Consider the following 27,757-nt stretch of genomic DNA (forward strand, 5'->3'; position numbering starts at 1 on the left):
TAAAGCACTAATTGCACATCAAGGCAGTTGAGACAATTTTCTGTCATGGAAGAATAGACAAAAACAAATAACCTAACTGCCAAAGTATAGATGCTTGGATTATGTATCTCACACAAAAAATAAAAGAAAAATATTAGTACATGCTGAATAGCTTTCAACTAATGAATGTACTGAAATAAAGACATTAGTTACATTTAGTGATTATGTGCTAGTCATGTGTACTTTGTATTTACCATCAGTGTTGTACAATTATGTCCATATAATTTAGGGCTAGATCCTACTGCTTTAAAATGAGCATTAACTAACTTCACTGATTAGCTTGCTTTCCCAGTAGAATACACCAGTGTTCCAATAAAATACTCAATAAAGAGAAATAGCTGGATCTGGACCTACAAACTGGATAATTACATTCTAAATAACTGAGAAACAAAGCTACACAATTTCATACCTAATGGCTTCCAACAGGATGTCAATTAGCAATTCATCGGGAATACTTTTTCCTTTCTTCAACAATTTCTGTGATGCAGCACCAAGCTGGGCACGTACAGACAGCTGCAGAAGAGTACAGTTAAAAGAACATGAAAGACTAATACTCAGAATGTTCACAGCACTCATTGTTAAAAAGATATGATTCTACTTTATATTAATTTATTTATTGATATTTAACATTTATTATATTAAGAAGAAATAGTTTCAGCTGATGTAAAGAAGGCATAATTTAATCGAAGCCTCCAACTGAACATCATTGCACCAACAAAAGTGGTAAAAGTGAGGCTGAGAAATGGAGGGTATGAATGCCAAGAAATAAAAATTAGGTCTCCTAGTTCTAAGCTTATTCTGATTTTCACTGCTGTACCACAGCTGAATTTTTGCTAGCTTAAGAAAAGATTCAAATTTAAGTCTTCTGTGGTAGCATTTAAATTGTTTGTTACCAGAATCCTGATGTTTATTGATCTTAACTGAAAAATAATTCAAAACATAAAGTCTGAGATCACTTGAATTAAATATTTTTGAATGCAAAGAAAGGAAACCTTATCATGGGAATGAATGAGCAGTTTAGCACCAGCAGGATCACAAATACATTTCTGTTAACTCAGAAATGAATAGAAAGTAGTAGATCTTATATAAATGTGAGATTTAATGAGATATTTACATATAACTCTAACAATGTGTACAGCTCTAACCAACATATACAACAACAGCTTTTTACAGTGATGTCTGTTTTCATATTTCATACAAAAAACACCTGCAGTAAGGTCAATAAATAAATCAGTAATGATAAAATGCTATTCCTGTTCTGTAGCTTAATGAGAAGATTTTAACTAATGCATATTTATGTAATGGAATTTAAAATCAGATTACATACCTTGGATTGGTCATCCTGACTATTGTCTGATATAATTCCTTGACCAGATAGATCCTTTTTGACAGGACCATTATCTAAAACAGGTACATTGTAATATTTGACATTTTTATCACCATAATACTAATTAGTATAGGTACAAAATAGAAGTACATGCCTTACTATTGTTCTCTGAACAAATCAGATTTGAAAGGTTTATGTATTAGAATCATATAATCATTGAATAGTTCAGGTTGCAAGGGACCTCCATAAGTCTGTAGTCCAACTGCCTGTTCAAAGTAGCATCAGCTAGGAGGTCAGACCAGGCTGCTCAGGTTGTTTACCCACTGTGATTTTGAAAACCTCCAAGGATGGAGAATGCACAGCCTCTCTAAGCAACTTGTTCCAGTGCTTGACTATTCTCTTGGGGAAAAAGCTTCTCATATCTGATCGGAACCTCTCTTTTTTCAGTTTATGCCTGTCACCTTTCTTTCTCCTGCCATGCAGCATCATGAAGAGCCTGGGTTTTATCTTCTTGATAACCTTTTTGTAGTTACTTGAAAGAGTAGTTCTGTTAGGTCTCCCTGAAGCCTGCTCTCTGCAGGTTAAACAAGCCCAGTTCTCTCAGCCTCTCCTCTGCTGGCAAGTGCTCCAGCATCAGACCATCTTGGTGGACTTCCACTGAAACTCACTCTAGTTTGTCAATGTCTTTCTCATATTGGGAGACCCAAAACTGGACACAATATTCTAGATGCAGTATAATGGTGTTGATTGCTGGATATAATCTCTTCCCTCAATCTACCAGTTATGTTCCTGTTAATATGGTCCAATACGCTTTGGATCTTCTTTGCTGCCAAGGCACCCTGCTAGCTCATGCTCAATTTTCCCTCTGCCAAGATCCCCAGGTCCTTTTCAGCACTGCCATTCTCCAAGCAGTCTGCCAAGCCTGTATTGTTGCAAGGGATTATTCCTTCCAAAGGTGCAGGATTTTGCATTTGTCCTTGCTGAATTTTATAAGGTTTTTGTCAGTCCCTTCCTACAGCCAGCTGGGTCCCTCTGAATGATAACCTTTGAGTGACTGTCCTCCCCAGTTTGGTGTCATCATAAATGTAATAACCATGCACACCCTTGCCTCTTCAAGGTCATTCATAAAGATTTTAAACAGAAAAGGTCCCAGGATAGACCCTTGTGGCACTCCACTTAGCACCCTCCATGTAGTGTATGACCCATTAACCACTTACCCTCTGAGCCCAATCACTCAGTATTTTACCCATCTAGTTGTCCACCCATACAACTGTTGGATACATGAATTTTGTGAAAGATTGTGTTTAAATCCTTGCTTGTAAAATCAAGGTAAATTATATCCAATGTTCTTCCCTCATCCGCAAATCTAGTTGTTTTATCATAAAAGGAAATCTGGTTGATCGGGCACGATTTAACATTGGAGAAATTTATGCTGGCTGTTCGCAATGACCTTCTTATCCTTCATGTGCCCAAAAATGTGTTCCAAGAGGACTCACTCCATAATTTTACCAGGGACCAAAGTGATTCTAACTGACCTGTGGTTCCCTGAATCATCCTTCTGGCCCTTTTTGAAGAAGAGTGCAACATTTATTTGCTTTTCTCCAGCTGTCAGGGACCTCCCCAATCTCCATGACCTTTTAAAGATGATCAGACAGCAGCACTGCTATGACATCTGCCAGTTCTTTCTTTCTTTTCTTTCTTTTTTTTTTTTTTTTTACTAATATCCCTCTTAATATTAATTGTCCAGAGAAATGTCTAGGGTTTGTCTACAGCCATATTTTCTTTTCCATCCACTTATTAAAATTAAATTGCCACTCTTCAGGCATTCTGTTTCCTGAGAATCAACTTCTTGGCACTGCCTGCTTTCTTTGTAAAGCTGCTAATAGGATTTTCAGGATTATGAGTTCTTGTAATAGAGGATCCTTTTAAGCTTTTTCAGGAATGCTTTTCCAGTACAGTACTATTGTATTCCAGGATAGCAAGTAATCATCTTTTTTTTTTTTCTTATACCTGTATTAGAAAAGTCACTAAAGATAATGGTCTCAGCCCTATAAACTTCTACAGATACAGTAAAGCCCCCTCCACATGACCAGTTCAGTTAAATTCTATGGCATTAAACACATATTGCATTTTCTTGCACAAGACGAGAGATTTGGAAGGAGCTCATGGCTCTCCTCCACATGCAAACCCACCTCTCCAGGTTGCATCATCCCCAAATAAACAGTGAGACATATAGAGTAAATCCAATTCTGGAGTGATATCTCTAGTATTGCAGCAACTTCCTTCAAGATGACTCGGTTGCTGTTCTGCCACTAGTGGAGTTTGTTCACAATAATAACACTCCTGCATCTGCACTGCAGCCCCATTCTTTGCTAACATTGGTATCTACTTCAGTAGTCATCCAGCCACACTGGCTGTCTTGCATTTACTTGTAGCTGAAAAAAAAGAAAGAAAAGGAGACCAGGAAAAATGTGGGCCTGATGCTGAATGGTGCAGAGATGACAAAGGACATGGAAAAGTTCAAGGTACTAATGCCTTCTTCTCCTAGGTCTCTACCAGTGAGACTTGCTTTCAGGAGTCCCATCCCCTGAGACCAGTGGGAAAGCCTGGAACAAGGAAGACACACCCTTGGTGCAAGAGGATCAGGTTAGGGAACATTTAAAAACTGGACATACACAAGTCCATGGAATCTGATAGGATGCACCTGCAAAAGCTGAGGGAGCTGGCTAATGCCATTGCAAGGCCACTATTGATTACCTTTGAAAGGTAATGGTGATCTGCAGGGTTGGGTCCTGAAGATAACAAGGAAGCAAATGTCACCCCTATCTTCAAAAAGGGCAAGAAGAAGGATCCAGGAAAGTACAGGCTGGTCAGCCTTATCTCAATCCTTGGGAAGGTGATGTAGCAAATCTATCTGGAAATGACTTCCAAGATTATTAAGGATAAAGTAGTGACTGGCAGTAGTCATCATGGATTCACAAAAGAAAAATCATGCCTCACCAACCTGGCAGACTTCTACTGACTGGTTCAGTGGATAAGGTGAGAGTAGTGCGTGCTGTTTGCCTTGTCTTTTGACGCTGCATCCCATATCATCCCCACAGACAAACCAATGAAGTATGGACTAGGTAAGTGGACAATGAAGTGCATTGAAAACCAGTTGAACTTCTAGGCTCAAAGATTTGTGATCAGCAGCATAAAGTGTAGCTGAGGGCCAGGGACCAGTGGTGTACCCCAGGGTCAATACTGAGATCAGTACTGTTTAGTATCCTGATCAATGACCTGGATGATGCAACAGAATGCACTCTCAAGCAAGTCTGCAGACAATACAAAACTACAGTGTAGGAGGACTACAGTGGTTGGTACACCAGACGGTTGTGCTGCCATTCAGAGGAACATTAGCAGGCTGGAGAAAAGGGCCAATAGGAATCTCACAAAGTTCAGCAACAGGAAATGCAAAGTCCTGCACCTGAGGAGGAATAACTCCATGCACCAGTACAGGCTAGAAAGCAGTTCAACAGGAAAGGACCTGGGGGTCTTGGTGGACAACTAGTTGAAGTTGGGCCGGCAAAACACCCTTGCAGCAAAGAAGGCCAAGAACATCCTGGGCTGTGCTAAGAGCATCAACATTAGGTTGATGGAGGTGGTAATTCCTTTCTACTCAGCAGTGGTGATACAACACTGAGAGTGCTGTGTCCACTTCTGGGCTCCCCATTACAAGGAAGATATCAATATACTGGAATAGGTCCAGTGAAGGAAGATTAAGGGCTTGAAGCATCTACTGTATGAGGAGAGGCTGAGAGAGCTGGAATGTTTTAGGCTGGAAGAAAAGGCTCGAGGGGATCTTATCATTGTGTATGAATACCTGAGGAGAAGAATTAAAGAAAGCGGAGCCAGACTCTTCTCAGTGGTGCCCGGTGAAAGATCAAGAGGCAATACGTATAAGCTGAAATATAGCAAGTTCTATTTAAACATAAAACGTTCTTACTCTAAGGATCATTGCACATTGGTACAGGTTTCCCAGGGAGGTTGTGGAGTTGGCATCCTTCGAAATATTCAAAACCCAATGAAAATATTCTGAGCACCTCCTCTAGCTGACCCTGCTTTGTGCAAAGGGTATTGGACTAGATGATCTTCAAAGGTGCTTTCCAACCTCAATAACTCTGTGATTCTGCCCTTATTTGTTTGAGCCCAATGCCAGTGCCTTTGTTAATAACGACTGTTATACAGAAGTGAAGGCCTGCCCCTCTTTCCTTTGTGAGCTGCTTTTAAGTTGAAGATCTCTTCCTGGGCCCCGTCTATGGTATATCATAACTGCACAGCAGTCATGTCTGCACCCTGTCTCCTACGTTTCTGATTCTGACCCTGATCTAGGCCTCAGACTTACTTCATCAGAGGACTTGTTGGGTGATCACTGGATTAAGGCTCACCCCGATATCCAGACCTGATCCTGACCCTAACTTGTTGACTAGACATCATCACTCTTAGCTAGTAAGGTGACTGCCCCTTGACTGCATTTCTATCACCCTTGTCTCCTAGCCCACCTTCATTTATCAAACAGCCTGCCCTTGCTGCTCTTGGACACTAGCAATGTGTTGAAACAAGAAATTCATAATGGAAACTACTGTAAAAACTCTGACGTCATGGATACTATCTCAAATGTATAACAGGAACTGCCATTCAAATCCAACTAGAAAATAATATGTATTCACCTTTGGTTCCATTGATAGATATTGTTTGCAGTCTCTTTAAAACTTTCTGTGATGATTTTGATGAGAGCTTTCTCTGGACCTTACATAAATTAAGAAAAGAAAAGGATTAGAAAGGAAACTACGTATTATAGGAAAAAACCCCCCACAAACTGCTAAACCAAGATGAGCCTTGAAATCTTCTAATTTAAAACTTTACCCAAAGAATAAGAAATGGAAACAATATGCTTACCTCATTTTGCTTCCCAGAACTCTCTGCTTCCTGTGGAATAAAGTTGTTTTCACTTTTCATTTCATTTTTAAGAAAAGCTTGGATAGCTTCCTGAACAAGAATATCAACAGATAGTACCTGAATATTGCAAACTGATAGACAAAAAACAAAATTAGAGAACTGTATGGTTTAAGCTGAGCAAACATATAGTGACATTGTTATTGCAGCTAAATTCATGATGGGAAGACAGCATTATTATATGCAAAGTAATGCAAAGTTCCTTTCATTTGGGCTTTTGATGTTACTTGTTTCCACTTTTTTTTCTCTGTAACCATTGCACATCCATAATCACAGGGCTACCTTGCTATTCTCTTCTACAGCAAACATCTTCAGAGAAGTCTAGCAGAAGCATTTCTTAAATTTTCAGGAAAATTTAATAGTGGAAGAATAGCATTAAAAATGGCAGAAGAAATAAGCAAGGCAGCACAATGAATTAACACTATATTCACATTCAGTTATTTTCATTTTGTTTTTTTTTTTTTTTTTAATGAATGAATGTCTGGCAACCATTCCCTGCAAAATATTGATGCATCTGAGCTTCAAGGATTAGTAACGTACTGATTTGCATTGTAAACTAGGTTTTAAGAGCAAATAAAATTTAACATTTTTAATGAGTTTTAGGAGAAAAAAATCTCTACCTTTTTCAAGAAACTTTACACAGGTAGTTTTCCCACTAAGAAATTTTCCCAAAATACATCCCTTGATAGGAAAAGGAGGAAATACAGGTGGTGAAGTTTTGGGCTTTGGAGGATAGAAAATCTCCATCAGTCTGTGAAGCACATGACCCAGTATATTATTATTAGGAGAAGGCTTGTTTTCACTGTTCTCTTCGGGTGGGCACCATTCCCCTGTCATACTCTGTATAAATGACAAATTACCAATTTGTCAGTATGCCTTGCCTTTCATTTCTTAAAAATATATTTAATTATATACAAATATACACACAACAACCAAATTTGATTAATACTAAATAATAAAATATTTCTACTCTAGAGCCTTTTTAAATGCTATAGTAATGTTACATTCATTAAACATTTATCAATATTCAATAAATACCTACTTGAAGGAGGCAAGTACTCTTATACCCAATTTTATGGATTGGTAAAACAATTTTTTAAATTTCATAAACAGGAAAAGTCATTTCACCAGTACCACAGAACAAACCAATAGCAGATTTTTGGAACAGAAGGCTACTATTCCAACATTCAGTATTCTAAGAACTGGAAAACATTAACTCTCAGTATCATATATCAATTTCTAAAAGTTCTGTGAACAAAGATTTCAAATAAATATATCTGTTTAATATGCATTTAATAAAAAAAATATACGATTACAAGGAGTTTCAAGGGAGAGAAATACTGACTGGAAACCTCATGTACCTCTACACAAATTGGTCAGTGGTATGAGCTACTGGAATATAGCCTAATGAGGTTTTGCTAGTAAAGCTACTCCTAATGACAACTGCATTAGGTGAAAGATGAGAATAGAAAGATGTAGTCAGATTAATTAAACAGAAAATTGTGGTTTTGCCACTGTAATCTACACGTTACCAATATTGTATCTCATAATAGTGGTGAAGTGCTGATAAAGTATATGTGCAGTTGATTCTGTAAGAAGCTGAAAAAGGACATTTTAGTAAGTCAGAATAATACTAGTTCTGTTTTATTCATTATTTGATGGCAGGCTAGTAAACAGCTATTTGAAAGATATGTGGGCTAGTAATATCCCTGATTAGACTCTGGCTTGTCACTCCATTTGGAGGTGCAAAAAAAAGGGATGAGAGGCAACAGTCAAATGTTTCAAGAAGGGAAACTCCAACTAGATTTGAGAGAAGAATGTGTGGACACTGAGGGTGCTTAAGCATAAGGACAGGTTGCCTTGAGAGGCTGTGGAATCTCCATCCTTGGAAATATTCAAAAAATGACTAGAGAAGGCTCTGGGCAACTTGATCCAACTCCAAAGTTAGCTCTGCTTTGAGCAAAGAGGCTGAATTAAGTGACTTCCCTGTCTCTTTCAACCTAATTTTTTTAATGATTTTATAAATTAGGTATTTCATTATCATTAGGCAGAAGCATCCAGTTCCTTTTTAAGTACTACTGAAAGACAATATTTTAAATTCATGTTCCAGGTAGAATACACAATTGTTTTCTGACTTTATTACTATAAATGATATATTGCCACAGCATGCATTCCACTAACAGAATGTGTTCAGTCTTCATTTTGAATATATGCGCTTTAGAGTAATGCTGTGTAACTTCTTATGATCATAAAAATGTTACATATCTTTAATGAAAATAAAAATTAAAAAATCTGTTTCAGTTGCACAATGTTCCCTCTCTAATATAGAGAAGTACATTTTAATATGTAATGGCAAAGATACACTTAACAAAAATCAAATCTTTGTCTTATCTGGACATCCTTCCTTAAATGTATGGAAGAGATGGACCAGTTGTTTTGAATTTTATTAGAAAGGCAAGAAAAGTCAATTATAAATGGAATGGGATCTCTATTCCAAGTACCCACCTTTCAAATTTCTGGCATTTTATATCAGAATCTTGCTAGATTGCATCTCTCTTGAGCTACCTCATCTGTTAGAAAAAAGTTTTCAAATATCCAGACCAGTTCTATGTAACTCCTGGTTAACATTCTGAATCGCAACTGGAAATTACTTAACATTTTGTGCACTGCCTAGTGCTGCGCTTGCTTTGAGTGATTTCATTAACTTACTAAGTGATTAGACACAACTGATGCTGTAGTAGTTTCCAAATATTTCTAAACTCAGTCTAATGTGGAATGTGCAATAGACTGATAGCACTTCATTTTGTTCTTGTGTTTTATTAAATATGCTTCCTTTAGTCAGTATTTGTCATGTAAGCTTAGTGTTCTTAAGAGATGTCAAAACGCCTGTTCTGAACTTTATTTTCCAGTGTTTAGAACACCAGCGTGAACTTTACCAGCATGCCCGGCCAGTACACTTGGATCTAGAAGCTACACTTTAAAAGTCATAACGGTTCATTTAGCTTTTCAGCTGACTTAAGTGTAAATTGGTGTCAACAGATTGGTATGTCATATTATTTCAGCTTTTGATGAATACTGATTAAGAAAGGGATAAAACTAACAACATCTGGAAAAACATTAGTTATGTGACTGTTAAAAGTTTCCCACCTTTAGAGCCCTTTTACATCTAGAGAACATTATGCAGACTTTTATAATATAAACAACAATATTACTAAAAAGTTGATTTTTTCATTAGTGGTCCCCAGGGACTGTTTCCTCCCTGTCTGTCTTGTATATATGTTTTTGTTCACATAAAGAGAGTGATCTTGAAATTTATCAATCACATGAGCTGATATAGTTTGAACAAGGAAGGATCTTGTAAATAACTTTAATCAGAAAAACAGATGTTAAGACTGAAACCAAAGTCAATAGAGCTGTCAGATATTCACCACAGAAACTCCTAACAAAAGTTTATACTCACTGCAAAAGAAAATGTACCAACTGGTTCAGGATGTGGGTAAAAGCACAATATATTGTGGTCATCATTTCCCAAACAAGTCAAAGCAGATAGGTTCTTTGCAATGATTTTGCCTTAGTATAGTTAAACAGATTATCGGAAAGACTGAAAACAATGGACTTTTTTTTTAAAGAAAAGCATCAGTAATGCTGTAATTTGGAAAATACAGAATATTTTTAATTGTAATAAGGCAATATTCATCCTTCAATTTTCACTTGTAAAATTACATAACATACTGTAAAGCTGCAGAAAACTACTAAAGCACCGTGAAAATAATTACTTGGAGTCTAACAGAAGGTTAACAAAAATATCAGCCATTTTAAATAACTTTTACAAGTGCTACCATCTTAAAATAAATGGATAATCCAAACAAACAGATTCTGTTAGAAAGCTTTAATTCAGAGCTCCTGAAATTAAGACAACTATCAGGTTTGTAATACATACTGTATTTATTTTTCTTTTCCCTTTCTGGCTACTTGCTGTTACACTTACAAATGTGATGGCATTAACTACACTTTAAAATTCCAGTTATCTAAAAATAATTGCATTGCAGTTTACGACTGCAAATTCAGGAGAGAAATATAATCAGTCTTCTATACAAGCATGAAATTAAAACGATGTTTCAAAATTGCACAGGCTCTGCAATGCTACTAACATAAAATATAACCATATGTATTTCATATAGTACATGTCATGTACTGATATGAAAATGTTTGCCAAATTCTGATATCATAAACTACTAAAAGAACAAAATGTATTGTAAAATCACAACAAAATATTTATGACTATAAAAAAAATCAAGATGTATTTTCTTCCATTATGTCATGTTAATTTGATGTACCTTGTATTCACTATAATCTTTCTCATCTAACAGATTCATTTTATCCAGCTCTACAAGTTGTTCTGGGCTGGCTTCATTTGGCATAGGTTGAATTGAAGCTTGTTCATATATTGGTTTTCCATTAAAAAAAAACTCTTTCCAATCACACATCAATTTGAATGGAATTTTGCTGCAAAAGAAAAAAAAACAATGAGCTTCAAAACAAAATTAAATGAGTTAGCTTTCTGAGAATACTGGGCCCAAATTTACAACAGGTAGAGTCATGAGATAAGCATATGATAAACTAAATATAGTTTATTATGCTTTCCATAACGATCATAGTTTTTTAGGAGGAAACTGTAATAGTCACTATACTTGATTACTTATATAGTAGTAGTAGTAGATGCTTGCAAGCTTCAGTATCTTCACTAATCTGTCATCATACAGCATCTAGCTGGCACAGCTATGCAGTAACAGTTTTGCTAAAGCTATATTTCCTTGCTCCAAAATATTCTCTTTTGTGGGGAAAGGCCTCCCTCATCGAAAATCTGTACAGTTTTTTCCTAGAAGTTAAAATTAATTCATGATTATATAAGTGGTTTAGCTTTTTTTTCTTTTAGAAATAAAAAGTATTCATATTAAACAACAAGATAAACTACACATAGTAATTAAATTATTTTTATTGCTAAAGGCCAACAGGACACTGACATGTCACATGTTAGAATTCTATGGCTGCTAAATAAACAAGATAAATAATACAAGCAGCTTAAATTTTACAAATGTTCAAGAGTTCTATTTTTTAAAGTTACATCAATTTGAGCTTTTCTTTCTTCATGTAATGATTGTAGACAGTTGAATGTTATGGTTCTACATGTGCTGTTTTTTTAAAAATGAAATACATATTGTATGCATCCCACAATGAAATGCATGGAAACACTGACAAAACACACCTGCAGTAGCAGTGAATGCTGACACAATCTTGACATGCATGTTTCAAAGGTATTTCAAATGAAATGAAGGATGAGGTAGAAGTAAGAATCAAAAACATTTCAATAACTAATGAAATGTTTTCCACATCAACATTTTATCTTTCAAGTTTTTCAAAATTTTTTCTATCCATTTGCCTCTTAGTTTTGTCTAACATCTACCATACTTACTTGTTGGTCAGTATTCGATATTCTCCTACTTTTGTTGACAAATCAATAATTTGATTGATCACTTCCCAACATACAGAGTAATGCTTTTGATAACGAGCTTGAGCTCTTTCAGCAGCAATTTTCTCATAACGTTCTCTTTCTTTGAAAATTTGTTCTTCATAATCAATCTTTTCTTGTTTTGCAAGAGCCTAGAATTTTTTAAAGAATAAACTTGAGATTACAATGAAAATGAAAGTGCAGAAATGCACAATCCTGGATAAGAAAATGAACTTGCCCATTTAACTCAAGAAATGAAAACAGTTACACATTTTATCCTGACAGAGTTAGATAACCAGGAGATTAACACACAGAAATCTAAAAATTTCTATTCATTCTGTAAGTTCCAGTTTGTTTCCTAACTGCTATAATATAATGAAATAACAGAGAAATATATTACTTCTTTCATGACAAATATTAAGAATGCATTCAGCGGTTGGGTGACAGGGAAACATGAAATGATCCTGTTCACTAGTCCTGAGAAACAACTATACAGATGCATTGGGTAAAGCCTTGATTCTACTGACATCCATGACAGAATTCTCATTTAGAATATGTGACAAGCAGTTTAACTTGTCAGATTCCAATATGTAACTAATTTAAGATTATTGATGCCATCTGATCTTTGAGAAAGACTTTTGGGCATGGTAGTTATCCGTGGTTCCTGTGACGCCATGCTCCTTTTGGCCAGAAAACATACTTAGAAGAGATGTGTAATCAATAACTATACCTGCTGATTACATAGGATTGCAGCTGGGTTGAGGAATTTGGAACTGTTAATTTTATTCAGTAGGAGCAAAGTAAGACTGCTACTGTATCAGTAGGGCTTGCTGTGGGTACCAAACTTGGCAGTTTTCCCCAGAATTAAGAATTCTTTTAATTTATTAATCAGCCTCAGCAGCTCCAACGTAGAAAATAGCACTCAAGAGTGAAACTTCTGTCATTGGTAAAGAAGGGATGTTAACAGGTTACATCTAAAAGAAATGAAGGACATGCTTCTTAAGACCAGGTATTCTGTCATTGTCCTCTGTCATTTTGCCTCACCAGGAATGTGCCTTTTAACCTCAGCATACAGAAATGTTTCCATAGAAAGTTAAATTAGTTTGGACGAAAAGATCAAAATTAGATTTTAAGATGCTTAGTTTCATAATTTATTAACTTGGCTGTATCTTTGAACCTTACTGTTAAAAGCAATATGTTCATTGTTAGATCACTGTGTCCTTAGAAAAAAAAAGTAAGTTTTAACAATTGAAACTTTAAATCCCACAGAGTATTTTATAAAAGGCAGGTACTGCAACAGTCCTACTCAAGGAGTAAATAATGTTTTACCGCTTCTCTATCAAGAGCTTCCTGGAACTCTTTTAGTCGTCTTTCTTCATATTGTTTTTCTCTGAAAATTCTGTTTTGCCGTAACACCTCTTTTTCATGTCGAACATGCATGAGTTGAACAGCAATCCTCCGCTCCTGCTGAGATTGTCTCATTAATCTGTAAATAAGTTGTTCCTCTCGGTAAGCCTCCTAAAGAATAAAAAATTATTAGTATTAAACACAGCTTCTGAACTACTTCATAGAAAACTAAACACTGTCTGATACGAGAAATATGAATGGAGAACATCATTTATTTGCATATTTGACCCATAAATCTGGAACCCCATTTCCATGTATGAGGAGTGTCATTTCTGTAAACTATACAAGAATTGTAAAACTATCGTGAATTCTACATGTCTTAATTGATGTACTCAGTAAAAATACATTTGTTCAGATTAACTTGATTTTAACTTGGATAAATCCTGTGTGCAAAGAAACTGTAGCATATTTCAAATAATTGCACCTGAACGTAAAGATATATCCCTTCCTCAAATCAATAACCAGTCATATTTTCCCTTACCTTTCCCTGATCTCTGCTGATCCCCATTCTTAGCTGTACTCTGCTACACTCAGCCATACTCTGATCCTTTTTCAGTCTGTTCTTCTACAGATTTGATTTTTTTCCTTCTTTCTTGGGATTCAGGTAATTTTCCCCTCCATTCAGAAGACTGGGAATACGGGGGAGCATTCAGATGAAGGAAAAGACTTCTGGCTTTCTCTTTCAGTGTTCTCACTGGGAAACAGCATAATGGACAGAACCCTATATCTGATATGAAAGTCACCCCTAACCATTTGCTCGAAATGTGGCCAGTGTGGATGGACACTTTGAAGGCTGTGGACTGTTACTTTTCAAAGCACTTTGACAAAGCATAATAGCATCTCCTCATTACTATACCTCTTTCACATGTTCCTTATTTTTCCTCTGTTCTTGGATATCTAATCTAAACTTCAAAGTTTAATCTAACCTAAAACTTCTCCCATTACTTTCACAGTCCAGAACTGCTTCTGATTTCTAAGTAAAAGACCAGCTCACCATTGAATCCCCATTGCCAAACATCACTTCTACAGCAGAATTTTAAAGGAAACTTCTGCTTCCCTGGACATTCGTTCCAGATTGGCAAAACTGCTATGCAGTGCAAAATTTAAATTTAAAGACCTCAACTGAGAACTATTTTGAAGAGTCGAAATTCATTCTTCTAAGAACAGAGGACAAGGGTAAAGCATTGTTAGTATTAGTATGAAAGAAAAAAACAAAACCAAACAAAGTAGCACTTCTTTATATTATCTTTTAATCTGGTTCATTTTTTGTCATCTATCAATAACTGAGAGAGGGTAGAATATATTAAATAAATTCACCTCTAAGTGAAAACTCAAACTTTATTAGATATTGTTGTGAAAGAAACAACTCTACAAAGAGTTCTAATTGTGTGCCAGTGTCAAATAACGCAACCAAGACATCTGTAATAGCCTTCTGACAGAAAGCAACAAAACATGGCTACTTTAACTGCCATAATATTTCTAACAGAAATACAGCTTTCTAATATATTTAGATCTTTAATGTTGATTTTAAGGAGAAAAGTCAGTATCTCTCAAACAAAACCCTTTCCATATTTTTAAGTTCTTTTGCCTTTACAACTGCTGAGAATAAAGTATATTCCAAATAAATACTGGTGACCTGAAAAAACTAAGTGGTATAAATATCCCTCAACATTTTTATTTATTTTTTAGCTGAAATATAAGCCTCTGTGCTTTGCACTCCTCTTTCCAGACACTGTAACTTGTGACAGTGCAAGACAGCAGCTGAGGAACCTACAGGTTTCCACAGTGCTCTTTTGAATGTGGGACTTCGCTGAAAGCCACGCATTTGGTCTGTGTCTCCCTCCAACTCTAAGATTCTGGATGCATGATGCAGTTGGTCGTTTACCTAATCAGCTCCATGTGATGGAGCAGGCCCAAGATACGGTGCTGCGCTAGAAACGTGTAGAATCTAGGAGCTGCTTTATATTTTGATATTCCTGCTATATGCCATTCATTTGGTGTACTTCAGATGATAAAATTTTCTAATAGCAGTGCCTACTGAGGAGTTAATCTATCCATTTGTCCTTCACACTCACGAAGTCAAGGCAATAAAAGGAGATATGATGCCCTTTGCTGCCTCAGTTCTATCTACTGCTGCCTTTTTGGACTTGGTATTTCATGAAGATTTCAAATAACAAAAGATGCACAAACTTTGCTTCCTATTACAAGTAAATAAACTTCATTGTTTTCCTTATTTTCACCTGCTTATCCTCATTCAGGGATTAGTACAGCAAAAACTACCAGAGAAAGATGGATCTTTACATCCTAATTTAAAGAGGATTGAAAGAGCCAACCTAACCGACTGGTCATCTGTCATACTTAAACCACCAACTGTGTTGCATAAAGTAGTTAGCCCAGTGAGCATTGAAATCACTACACTTAGGTGAACACAGTCTATATAAAGGAGATAGGAAGATGCTCCTGAAGAGCAATTCAGAGCACTCAAAGGAGATATTTACTTTGATTGACTGGGAGGGAATCTGAATATCACTCCATGTTGAGAGACATGGAACTACTGGATTGAGTCCAGTGTAGGGCTATGAAGATGATTAGAGAACTGGAACATATCCCCTATGAGGAAGGCTGCGAGAGCTGGGCCTGTTTAGCCTAAAGAAAAGAAGACTGAGAGGGGATCTTATCAATGTCTACAAATACCTTACGGGAGGGTGTCAAGAGGAGGGGGCTGGACTCTTTTCAGTAGTGCAGGACAAGAGGCAACAGGCACAAACTGAAATACAGGCAGTTTCGCCTGAACGAGAGGGGGAATTTCTTCACTGTGAGAGTGACAGAGCACTGGCACAGGTTGCCCAGAGATTTTGTGGAGTCTCTTTCTCTGGAGATATCCAAGGCCCGCCTGGATGCAACTCTGTCTAACATGCTCTAGGTGACCTTGCTTGAACAGAGGGATTGGACTAGATGATCTCCAGAGGTCCCTTCCAACCTCAGCCGTTCTCTGTGATTCTGTAATTAAATGTTTTGACATGCTGAGGAGGCCTAAAAAGAGCCAGCAGGAAATTTTTGAGGAACAGGAATATCTGAACAGGTAATTAACTCAGAGCTGCACAACTGATACATTAGGAATTGATACCAAATTCCTCATTTAAAAATGGGTTCCTATTGGATAGAGAAGGAAGCATTTTTAGCAAACCTTCATACAAACAGGAATGGTCAAAGTACTGAAACTTCCTTAGGCTGATAAATTTTGAATCTTCTAGGCCTACTAAGAGACATGATAAAATGATAGCATCATTTTTTGATGTATCACCTTACGTTAACCTCTCCTTCACAAAGGATTGTTCAGTGGCTGAAGAAATCATAAACATCATAAATGAGATGTAATCATCTAGTAATCATAGTAATCTTAGTAATCATTTAAAAAAATAGTACTGGGAAAGCATAATACACACTTTTTTCAGTTTACCTATTTGAGACAACAGTGGCATCCAGTGGCCAAACATTATTGTCATGTTTGTGTTTCATATTGTACATTCATATATTACCACCTCATATGTATTTCTAGATTTCTATTATGTTGTTTAATTTAAATATGAATGAAATAATTCTGTATATAAGGTCATAATATGTATGACCAAAACTTTTAGTTTAACATATATAAACCTATTTGGGTGGCAAGCAATAATACAGTAGTAACAATTAATTTCCCCTCCCATATCTATCTTCACAGTATATTGCTGACAGTAACTTCCTCGTGACTTCTTAAATTCAAAGAGATAAAATCTAAATAGAGTATTTAAAAATAACAAGTACTTAGAAAAAATAGTTTGTCAAAAGGGTGCAGATCAAAGATTCAGTTGGGATGAAACTGCGTAACTACCAAACACTTCCAACTGCTCCCTCTGAAAATCTGACTGGTATCACCCTGTGCTCCAGATAGGGGAGTGGCATGTTATTTCAAAGCATTTTTGCTCTCAGGCCCTGACTTGTATTACAGTCTGTAGTGTGCCAAGTCTTAAAAATTAGAACAAGAGTCTGTTAGTGCAAGTTAGAGATATATGTGTGTGGATACGAGATACATAAAAGCACTCTGGAGGCATGCAGTCCATCTGAACTGACCGCATAAATGACCCACCCCATGGCCCTAAAGACTAACAAGAAAGACACAATTTTATCTAACAAATCTTTTTTGGTTCAATGGAGGGAGAGACTAATTTTCAATTAATTTGAATACTTTTAATCTGCTTTGAAAAAAAAAAGTACCTTCATTTATTTCCCAGTTCTCTAAGTCTTCTAGTTGCTAAACTCTCCAGAATTCCAGACAATCATGTCCTTCTCTGCTGGAACCAATCTGATTGGTAGCACACACTAGCATCTCCTTTATCTCAAACTAGCAAAGTCCATACTGTGACTGCCTCCTGGACAGCACTGGCTGGCTTAGAGGTACACTCATGAGTGTTCCTGATGCCACATGGCCACCAGCTGATAGCCATAGCTCTCTGAACCATTAATCCAGGCTGCTGGGGCTGCAATAGCTGACAGTAGGGAAAGAGTAAATGCTGAGACTGCACTGATTTAACACAACTGAGTGGTCAAACTTCTCCATGGCCTGTGCATATCAACAGGCAAATCATCCAAAATCTCCTCGGGTGAGAGCTTGGAAACAGAATACATGGATAGATGGAGTCTTGATCTGAGCCAATACAGTTGTTCTTACTTTTTCACATGATACAGGTCTGAGAGAAATATTAATCTAATTCCTATGCGCCCTAACCCAACAAACTTATAATTTATTCTTAACAACTTCAAAAACCTCTCTGAACAACACTTGCCAATGTTTTAAATAATTTCAGTTTCATACTTCTTTGTTTAGAGATGGAGCACACTTTAAGTGCCAGGGGACAGCAGGGGAGACAGCATCAGCTATACTGGGCTCTATGTATCTTAACTAAGCTAAAGCCTCACACTGTCATACAATAAAAGATACTGAGAAATCACAGAAAAAAAAGTAAGGTTCTGCTGGATGTCATTATCATTACAGAGAGAAAGATGTGTGAAGTCAGTAATTTAAGAGCCGCTTGTGAGTAAGGAGTGTCTCAGGAGCAATTGCAAAAGCCTCATGCTTTACAATACAGGACAGAATTGAAATGGAATAACCTGTAAAATCCATTTCTAGACATAACACAGCCATCATCCAAAGACACTTCTTCTATCCCATAACACATCATCAACCAAAGCTCTAATCTGCAAAATAAGTGTTTTGCTTCTTCATATTACCCTGCACAAACCATTTCAGAATTCATCTAGTCCAGCTCTAATACTTTATATTACTCATCTTCAAATGGAGTAAGGTTTTCAATTGCTTAATACTACATTTAATAATTTTTAAGTAGTACTTTTGTCAGACCAAGTACACATTTCAATAGTTAAAAGTTAACTTTCTTTTATTCTTTTGGGAAAAATTAGGAGGTGGGTCTTCAGCTGATTTTAAATGTTTTAGCTCTGCTGCCTTCAAATGAACCTTTATTATTTATAAGGATGAAGTCCGACACTTAAGGTCATCAGGGAAATAATGGACAACCTTCCATATTTTCCAAGGAAATATAATGGCCAGTATAAAATCAATTTTCAGAGATAAAGTGTATATACTTTCCTTTTCCCCCTCCAAATTTTATTCAATCCTTCAAAAATTGTATTGTTTTATCATTATAAGCAAACATTTAGATTACTAATTGTGCATGGGTTTTTTACATGTCAGCATACATTTTTTTACCTCTTGTGCTTCATGTGCTATTAACTGTTCCATTAGCATTCTTCGTCGTCTCTTCTCTCGTTGCTCTCTAGCAAATGTATCTTCCTCCAAACGTTTTTGAATTTTCCTTATATATTCATCATCTGAATAAATATTTAACAGTTCAGTAGTCTGTGCTGTAGTTTCTAGGGTCGCTGTATGCAACTTCTGTGTTTGCAATGATTTTTCTATATCACTGACCAAAAAGATTAAATAGCAAAAGAACACTCACTTATTTTATAGAAATGGTAATTCTTAGAGTGTTTTCATATAGATTTAGTGGTGTGCAACACTGATAAACACACAGTGGAATTATATTGGCCTGCACTTTTTGTGAGTGCTGTGGTTATGTTCTTGATGCCCTTGTGCCCCATAATTACCACTTAGTCCTGAGGATGTCTCCAGCACTGACTGGAGCCAACTGTCAATCAGTTCAGTGGCCAACATTTAGTATTATAGAAACTGAACTCTGTAGAAGTAGAAAATTAGGATGGCTTGCAGAATATCAAAGAAAGATGGGTTACTCTTCAAAATGCCCATTCTCTCTGAGCACACTTTTGCAAAATTATTACTCAGAGTGTTTTTTCATGTCAAAGTATCAGTAGGAGTATGCTATGAGTGCCATGTTTTCTGAGAATGGCATATGTATCACTAAAGGGGGCAGAATGGCTATTACTTCTAAGTATCAACAAATGAATTAACATACAGACAGAATTACTCAAAGGAGAAAGACAGGTTGCTTTTCTCTATTCTTCTTTGAAATGCTTTACCTTTGTATACACATCCATAACCACTCTTCTGCCTCTACAGGTCTAATTGATCTTACAGATTCAGTGCCTGAAATGAACTGGTAAGAAAAGACGTATTTTGCGTCCTTTACTACTGCATGTATGGCAAAAAGGAGAGCAAGAAGGTTTAGCCACCCCTGCTACTACTACAGATAAGATATAAACACTGTAACACTGCTGGAGCTGGAATACTTGCAGTACAAGTGGGCATACATACAATCACTTAAAAGAAAATCACAGTTCGAACTAAGCAAGCCATGACATTTTCTCCAAGTAGTACGTATTTTACATATATAGTGGGTACCTGGAATAGGATCCTGTCTAAGCTTAACAATGTAATATCTGAATATTACCTATCAGTGACTTGGCTCCTGAGTGCTACTGTGGTATTTTCCGTCACAGACTTCTCAAACTTTTTAATTTCCTTGTATGTGTCCTGAAGAAATCATATGAAATTTAATGTTTCTTTTCTCTCCACAAAACATTATAAAAAGGTTCAAGTATCTTTTCACAGAGTAAGTATTAGGTAAAGATTTTTATGCCATGATAGTACAACAGAAAAGATTGCACTGAAAATATATTAAAATGTATATTATATACCAGGACAAAAGGCAAGACTATTTTCTTCTCTTAACTTTCATTTCCTTGCATTTCTGCCTTTTCCTAGCTATAACTATATTTAACAGACAGAAAATCCTAACTTTTTGCACATGTCCATTCTGTAGGATGATTTTGACTTTACATGGGACTCTAGTGGTTTATATAATTCCTATCATTGAGGGATTCTGAAACAAATTATTCTAGACTATGTCCTGCTTTAGATTTAGTAGCTTGATAATTACTATAATAATTAGTCAAGCAATTATCATCCTACACTGTATGTAAAATGCATCTGATTGGGTTGTAAAGTACTAAAAGCTGGTAATATTTGGAACCCTAATTACAACATGATCCAAAATCTACAAGATTATTCCCCAAGTACTGCTCAGCACTATATAACATAAAATATTTTTTTGGATTGCTACACTGCCAACATCTTTTAATTTGATCTGGAACAATAACCAATTCCAAATTTTACTAACATTTTTGATATAGCAGACCTTTTTAAAGTATGTTGCAGAAGAGCTCATATGTTACTGTGCAAAAGTTCATCATTCACAAATGACACGGGAAAACTAATGCTTTGATTCCTGATGTATTCTGGTCAGTAGACTAGAAGCTAAAATATTATCAGCAATTAAATTAGTATCTGATCCCATGTTATTTATTTGGTAGTAACTTTCTTTCACATCAAAGCAAATTTTCTGTATCTAACAAAAGCAGAATCACACGAATACAGATTATTGGTATTTTGCCCAATTTTCACTGCTTGAGTCCACTATATAATTTCAACAGTTATATCAGCAGTTGCTGGTTGGTACATCCTCAATATTTGTAACTGTAAATGCTCCCAGCACATCATGTAATTTCCAAGCTCATATAATTATATTAAAAGAATAAAAGTGATAGTTACCTCTGCTTCTTTTTTCTTCTTTAACAATTTTTTGGCTTCAATAGCTTTTATAGTACGGGGTGGTGGTGGTTTGGGAATCTGTAGAATGGCTGCTTGAATCCTGGCCATTATTTCATTTTGTCTCCTTCTTCCTATGCGATGCTGAATATTTAACATCACATGTTCAGACACTTGAGTTGAAACAAAATAATATTACTCTAATACACTACCAATCTACCTATGTAAGTAAATGTAATTAATCAATAAGGAAAAAAAAATCTTCTAGGGAGAAAGTAAAAGAACAAATCAAGCCTGAGGCCTGAGCAAATGACATTTTTAAAAGTGGATCATTAAAATATCATGAAAGCAAAGAATCTTTTTTTTCTTTGTCTGCAATGAAATATTATCTTAAGAATATTCCAAGCCACTTTACATATAAATTTGTATTTTTACATCTAGGCATTCATGTTATAAAACACATTTGAAATTAAATTATTATTCTATGTTCTGAGTAACTTGACAGCTCTGCAATATGTTAATATATGTTCTCAACATTTGAGGATGAAGATATATTTTGCAAGTACCAATATCAGAAAATGGTACATCTATAGAGGCTATGTTTGCAATAATAAATAGTGCAGTGCAATAGAAGCTGATCCGTGATGAAAAACAGTTTGTGCTCTATGCCAAGATTGCATTTAAGGTGTTGTATTAAATGCTAGCTCTAGCCTGGTAGCTGTTTCAGGTCATAAGTCAACACAGAAACTGAGGAAGAGGCATAGCATTAGGCAATACTGCTGCTGAACGTTGAGTCTCAGATGATCAAGAAAGGGTAGGCATCTAAATGACACCATTAAGTGACACTGCACTAGATATCTAAGTAGGTAAAGGACAAAGTTGAGTAGAAAAAAAGGCTTTTCTACAAAGAGTCAAAGAAAACTAAAAAACAAATAAATACCAATTCTATCAAACAGAATTAAAAAAAAATATTTATTTTGAAAATGTTTCAGATATTGCTCATATTTTCTTCTCCATATATGAAGGTACATTTTTTTATCTTGTTCTTAGAGTGGCCATAAGAAGAGCTTAATAACAACAGCAAGATTCTTTAGCAAGAGATCCTTCCTCTTAACTAGCCATCCAAAATGTTATTCAAATTGATCAATTTTATTTTCATTGTAATTCAACACTCTCTGACTAGGCAGCCAACTCATGTATATAAAAAGCAGCCTGTATTTTGGATGTATACGACCTTATCCTGAGAAATTAGTACTTCTTTTTAACTTTATCCGAACAACTACACAAAGCTACAAGATGTACTGAGGCCATACCACTAGAGGTACCCTTCCCTTTGTCTTTTTCTTTAGCCTAAGCAATACTTCATCTTTTCTTCAAAAATGAAGAATGTCACAAACCTCTTTTACAAGAACACTAAACCACACAGTTATAAAAGTGCACTTTGTCTTCAAATCTATCAAGAGTTTTCATGCATGACAATATGTAAACACTCTAAAGTTAACGATGTTATTTTAAAATATTGTTTTAGAGTGTCTTATGTACAGTATGTACCTAAATGCTTGCCAATAGTATTCTTTTTTTGTTTTTCTATAAACATGTGATCAGGCAGCACAGACTCACACTAGCTCTAAATAACTTATTAGGTAATTGAACTTAAAAATATACTTCTTCAGAAGTTACTTCATACAAAGTATATAGTCACCTTTTCAATGTCTTGGGCTCTTTGTTCCTCTTGGAGTTTTTGAATTTTCTGTTGTTCTGCAATATGCATACGAGCTATTTTATTTTCTATTGCCTTAGATTTCATTTCAAAATGCTCTGAAACTTGCTGCAGCTGCAAATCAGTCTGACGTGGCATTAAATTTTTCAGACGCTAAAATTAAATTTCAAGACAATCGAGAGTCAGAAACAGTAAGAAACATGCATTTAGATAATTTTATAACAGACATTTGAAACTGAGACTTTGAAACAAGGTCCTGAGCAATCTACCCTAGTTTATCTTGCTTTTTTGAGATGGGGTCAGACTAATGATCTCCAGAGGTTTCTTCCAACCTCAGCTATTCTATGATTCAAATGGCATTCTGAACATATCTATTGACAGGAGTTAGTCTCGGTTGTTCCAATTGCTTTAAGCTATCCATACATATCCCTATATACATTTTGACTGATTGGTGCTGCTCCTGCATGTGTTAGTAAACTTTCTATTTATAGACTACATGCCAGGATACATGCCAGAAAAATGAGAAACTTCACCCAGCTAAATTTGATTTGTGATGTATAGCTTTGTAAAGAATGCTCATCTTGATAACAAATTACTGTCTGTACTTGCTCAACAATACCATTGAATCAAGAAGAATCTTCTTAACAGTCCACTACACAGACACTCTCTTCAATTTTTTTCATCTTTGCTTTATATACCTACATTGCAGGCTACAGCATAGCATGAAGATATGGAGAGATGTGTAACAGAAGGAATCAAACCACTGGGGCACAAAGCTCAACATAGACTTGTCTATTTCCCCTATTTACTTCTTTACTTACTTACTTCTAGCTTGTTACCTAGACTGCAATCTGCAATCTGTAAGACAGCAGCTGCTGAGCATACTGTATTGTACTGCTACACATACTGTATAGAAAGCTCACAAACAGAGAAGGCAACACAGAATGAGCCAAAGCAAAAGAACACAAAACATAGATACTCATTATCCTCGTGAGTCACAGATAGACACAGAAATAACATGGCCTATCTCCAACATACAGTAAAAGACTGCATCTTTTCCATATAGGTATTGTGTTTAGAACAGAAGATTAAAAAATATGCAGAAGGCAAACATGCAAACTGCTTAAGAGGCTTAAGAGCATACACAGGTATGCTACCTTTCTTTCTATATATATTTATATGAAATATGAACACTTCATTACCTCTCGATATAAAACACTTTCAATAGACTTGAGCTTTGCAGGTGCTGCAGGTCTCATTGCTTCCATGGCTACTCCAGTGAGCTTTGCCTTTCTCTTTTTTTCTAAAGCAATATACAACTGATATAAAAGCTTTGTTGCAGCCCCATGCTGTCCTGTCATGATGTCTTGGGCCACATTCTCATTAAATTGTACACCAAGGAGTTGAAGGGTTGGCTCCAGGCGAGAAAAATTGTTAAGTTTTGCATTTGCAACCCTATATGATTAAAAAACCAAAAAAGAAACAAAACTCAGAACATAAACTTATATTCAAGACCAATTTTATGCAATAAGCATGGTCATTACATTCATCTCATATCAAGACAAGTGGTGGCAGGGGAAAAGACTTTCTTAAAGTGACATGATACACGCTTTGGCTTAGGTTGTACACTGTAGTACATGCAACTGATTGATCTACTAGGCATAACTTTGGGGGAAGAAAGAGAAGCCACATTGGGCTATATATAATAAACCTTAATACACACACAAAAAAAGTGCATCTGATAGCAGAAGGTAACCTTCAATTACAGCTAAAAGTAAGAGTATACCATCCACAAAAAATACAAGGAATGAGACTGAAGTTTCTGAATCAACCCAGCTGAGCTCTAATCAGTCAAAATATAGGATATTTTTAAAAAGACTACATGGTTTACTAACCCTTACAAAACCTTGTCACATGTCTTCTCCAATAAGAAGAATTTGATTCATCAGTTAGAGTAGATATTGACAGCAAAGAAGGCTATGATTCAGAACTGAAATGGTCAACACAAATTAATGCTTCTCTTGATATGTAGATTTTCCTGTGGAAGCACTCTAGGGCAGTAGAAATACAGGCCCCAAAAGAACAAATTATTGATATTTCATGATTAGCACATTATTAAATTTCATCCAACAAATCCATAACTTCTAGCTGGGGCCGGACATCATGCTTTCCAAATATACTCTATCACTTGATTTCCTGATAGTTTCTTTACAGAAACCAACAAGCTTCTGAAATCACCTGACCTATAGCATAATTCTACAAAAACGTTCAATTTTAACTTAAGATCTTGTAACTCAGAATTCACTCTCCTTCTAGATAAAACATTCTAGTAGCTCACTGTAAAAGTCCATGGCTCATTTCTTGTATGATTTTACTTAATTGCAGCTTACATCACTTTACAGAACACTTTCTTGTGTTTGGCCTTTGATTGAGGATTAAGGTATTCCTCTTGCTCTTCCTGAGCAAATCTCATAATTGCTTCAAACCTCCTCTTCTGCCCCACCAAAGCACTCTAGGCTTTCAGCTGGAAACAAAAGTTCAAAGCACCATTTTATCAGGAATAGTTCACAGACATCACTAGAAGTTGCTACAGCATGTTAGAAGGTAGCTCGTGAAGCTATCCTTTCCCAGCAGCAGCAGAAACCCTGAATTTGCTCAAAGAGTTCCCACAAATCCAACAGTGATCCCAGAAGTTCCCAAGAGATCTAGAAGATTTAGAAACAGAGGCCATAAACTGCTGTGCAAACTGCTGGGTCTGTTGGCTGCTTCTGTTAGCTGCCCTCAAGCTCCTACAAGTTGGCTGGGCTTAGATATGAAAGAGTTTAAAAAGAAGACGAAAGAAAATAAAGTGCAAAGAACATCAAAAAGAGGCCATACTGCCCTGCACACTTGATATATATGTGCACCAAGGTCTATCTTTTGCAGAAATGGAGTATAAGTCAGGGAACCCTGTGAACTGCATCATGAACATGCCAATGCCACCAAATCTGTAGAGGATTTTCCCCCTTCACTGTGGATACACCAGCTTTATTTGTAAACTTATAAATTCCTAATATAGTCTTCCATCACAGCCTCACTCAGAGCCTCACAATGCATTGCCACCAATTTCATTTAAGAAATGCTGCAGTGGTCACCATCACATTGTACCTCCAGGTACCTCACTGGGACAGTAACATCATCTCCAGTCTTGCAGACATCCTGAAGGGCTTGTTTGGCTTTTGGTCTAGCATGGTACTATCTTCTTAGTTACAACCAAAATGTGTAATTTTTTTTGAAATAATATGATCAAACCCTTTGGAAACATGCAGTTAATCAGTGCACTTAATAAAACTGACTTTTGACTTATTGGTAACTGTATCAAATCATGAAAAATTCTAGATGATTTTCCCACCCTGCATTAATAAATCCTAACTGAACAATAAACATTTTGTCCAATTTCTTTAAGAGACATATTATCCATGTGTTCTAACCTGCTCTGTGAAAACTGATTAAAGTCATCCTGAAGTTCGTATTTGTGCAGAAGTTCTCCTAGGAGGTAGCCCGTAGAAAATTCTTCTGATAATGATCCTGGAACTAAGTTGGTTTTGTTTAAAAAAAAAAAAAAAAAAACTTAAAATAATTCATACATTAATTTTAATACAACCCATTATTATTTTTATACTGACACTTGTAAATTAAAATCAAACTTTACTAAATACTTTTTCCATGGAAAGTAAATACTTTTTCTATGGAAAGTTCCTCCCTCCTTGTGGAAGGAATGCTTCTACAGAGCTAGCACCAGGCTTGCCATTCCGAGGAAAGCACTGCTCTGCATACGTATCGAAATAGGCTTATCCTCTGAGCTCCTTAATAGCAGGGGAAGGCTGAGCTCCTCGTACATCTTGAGCCCACTCCGCTTAGAGGAGAATTATCACCATCTTTACCTCAAAAATCACTATCTTGCACTTGTAGATTAAAAGGGGAGAGATCATTTGCAGACCAGCCGGAATCAGCACCGCGCCCCCACCCCGGGCTGACGGGCGAGCCTGCTGCGCCGTCCTGCGCCACGCGCGAGCCCACGCCCCCTCCCGCTGCGGCAGGGCCCGCACGCACCCACGCTCCGCGAGAGCTTCACCACCTCGTTCAGCCACTCGCACAAAATCTCCGACATGACGGGGGCGAAAGGGGGGCGGCGGCGGCGGCGGCGGCAACGGCCCAACCGGCCCTCGCGAGCGCCCAGCACCGCGTCCCGTTGCCACGACGACCGGGGCGCGCGCATGCGCGGAGCGGGCCCGAACACATCCCCGCCCACAGCCGCCGCCGGGCTCCTCCGGGAAGGCGGCTCATGCGCCCTGGGAGGGGCGGGGTCGCGGGGGTGGCCGCGGCGGGCCGGGGCGGGGCGGGGCGGGGCCAGGCGAGGTGAGCGCGCGGCGGTGCGCGCGTGCCCGCCTGCGCGGCCGCAGCCGTTGGCGCGGCGCGCGCCCGCCTCTGCGGCGGTCGTTGGCCGCGGAGCGGGCGGGCGCCGACCGTGCTCCCCGTCCCCGGCGCTGAGGTGGGGCGGCTGAGCGCAAGGGAGCTTGTAGCGGGGGGACTGCAGGAGCCTTGTAGCCACAGGTGGTCCCGTTAGCGCCTCTCATTTAACGTCCGGATAGATACTCCCGTGTTCCTTGTCGCCATTGTCGGCTTCGGCTGGCCGTC

At 37.1% G+C, this 27,757-nt stretch overlaps 1 protein-coding gene across 1 annotated transcript in view; it reads right to left on the bottom strand.

Annotated features, from left to right (window-relative positions):
- SPEF2 (sperm flagellar 2) overlaps positions 1-27,230 on the bottom strand; it is a 76,036-nt gene extending 48,806 nt beyond the window's left edge. The window contains 14 exon segments of the mRNA XM_062600508.1: positions 449-552; positions 1,367-1,486; positions 6,305-6,435; positions 6,982-7,201; positions 10,699-10,867; positions 11,835-12,022; positions 13,200-13,388; positions 19,045-19,258; positions 20,255-20,286; positions 21,364-21,504; positions 23,063-23,233; positions 24,283-24,535; positions 26,551-26,653; positions 27,173-27,230. Of these exon segments, the coding sequence (XP_062456492.1) occupies positions 449-552; positions 1,367-1,486; positions 6,305-6,435; positions 6,982-7,201; positions 10,699-10,867; positions 11,835-12,022; positions 13,200-13,388; positions 19,045-19,258; positions 20,255-20,286; positions 21,364-21,504; positions 23,063-23,233; positions 24,283-24,535; positions 26,551-26,653; positions 27,173-27,230 (2,093 nt within the window).
- Between the last annotated feature and the right edge of the window lie 527 nt (positions 27,231-27,757).

The sequence above is a fragment of the Rhea pennata genome, chromosome Z (genome assembly GCF_028389875.1).
Source record: "Rhea pennata isolate bPtePen1 chromosome Z, bPtePen1.pri, whole genome shotgun sequence".
NCBI classification, from domain to species: domain Eukaryota; kingdom Metazoa; phylum Chordata; class Aves; order Rheiformes; family Rheidae; genus Rhea; species Rhea pennata.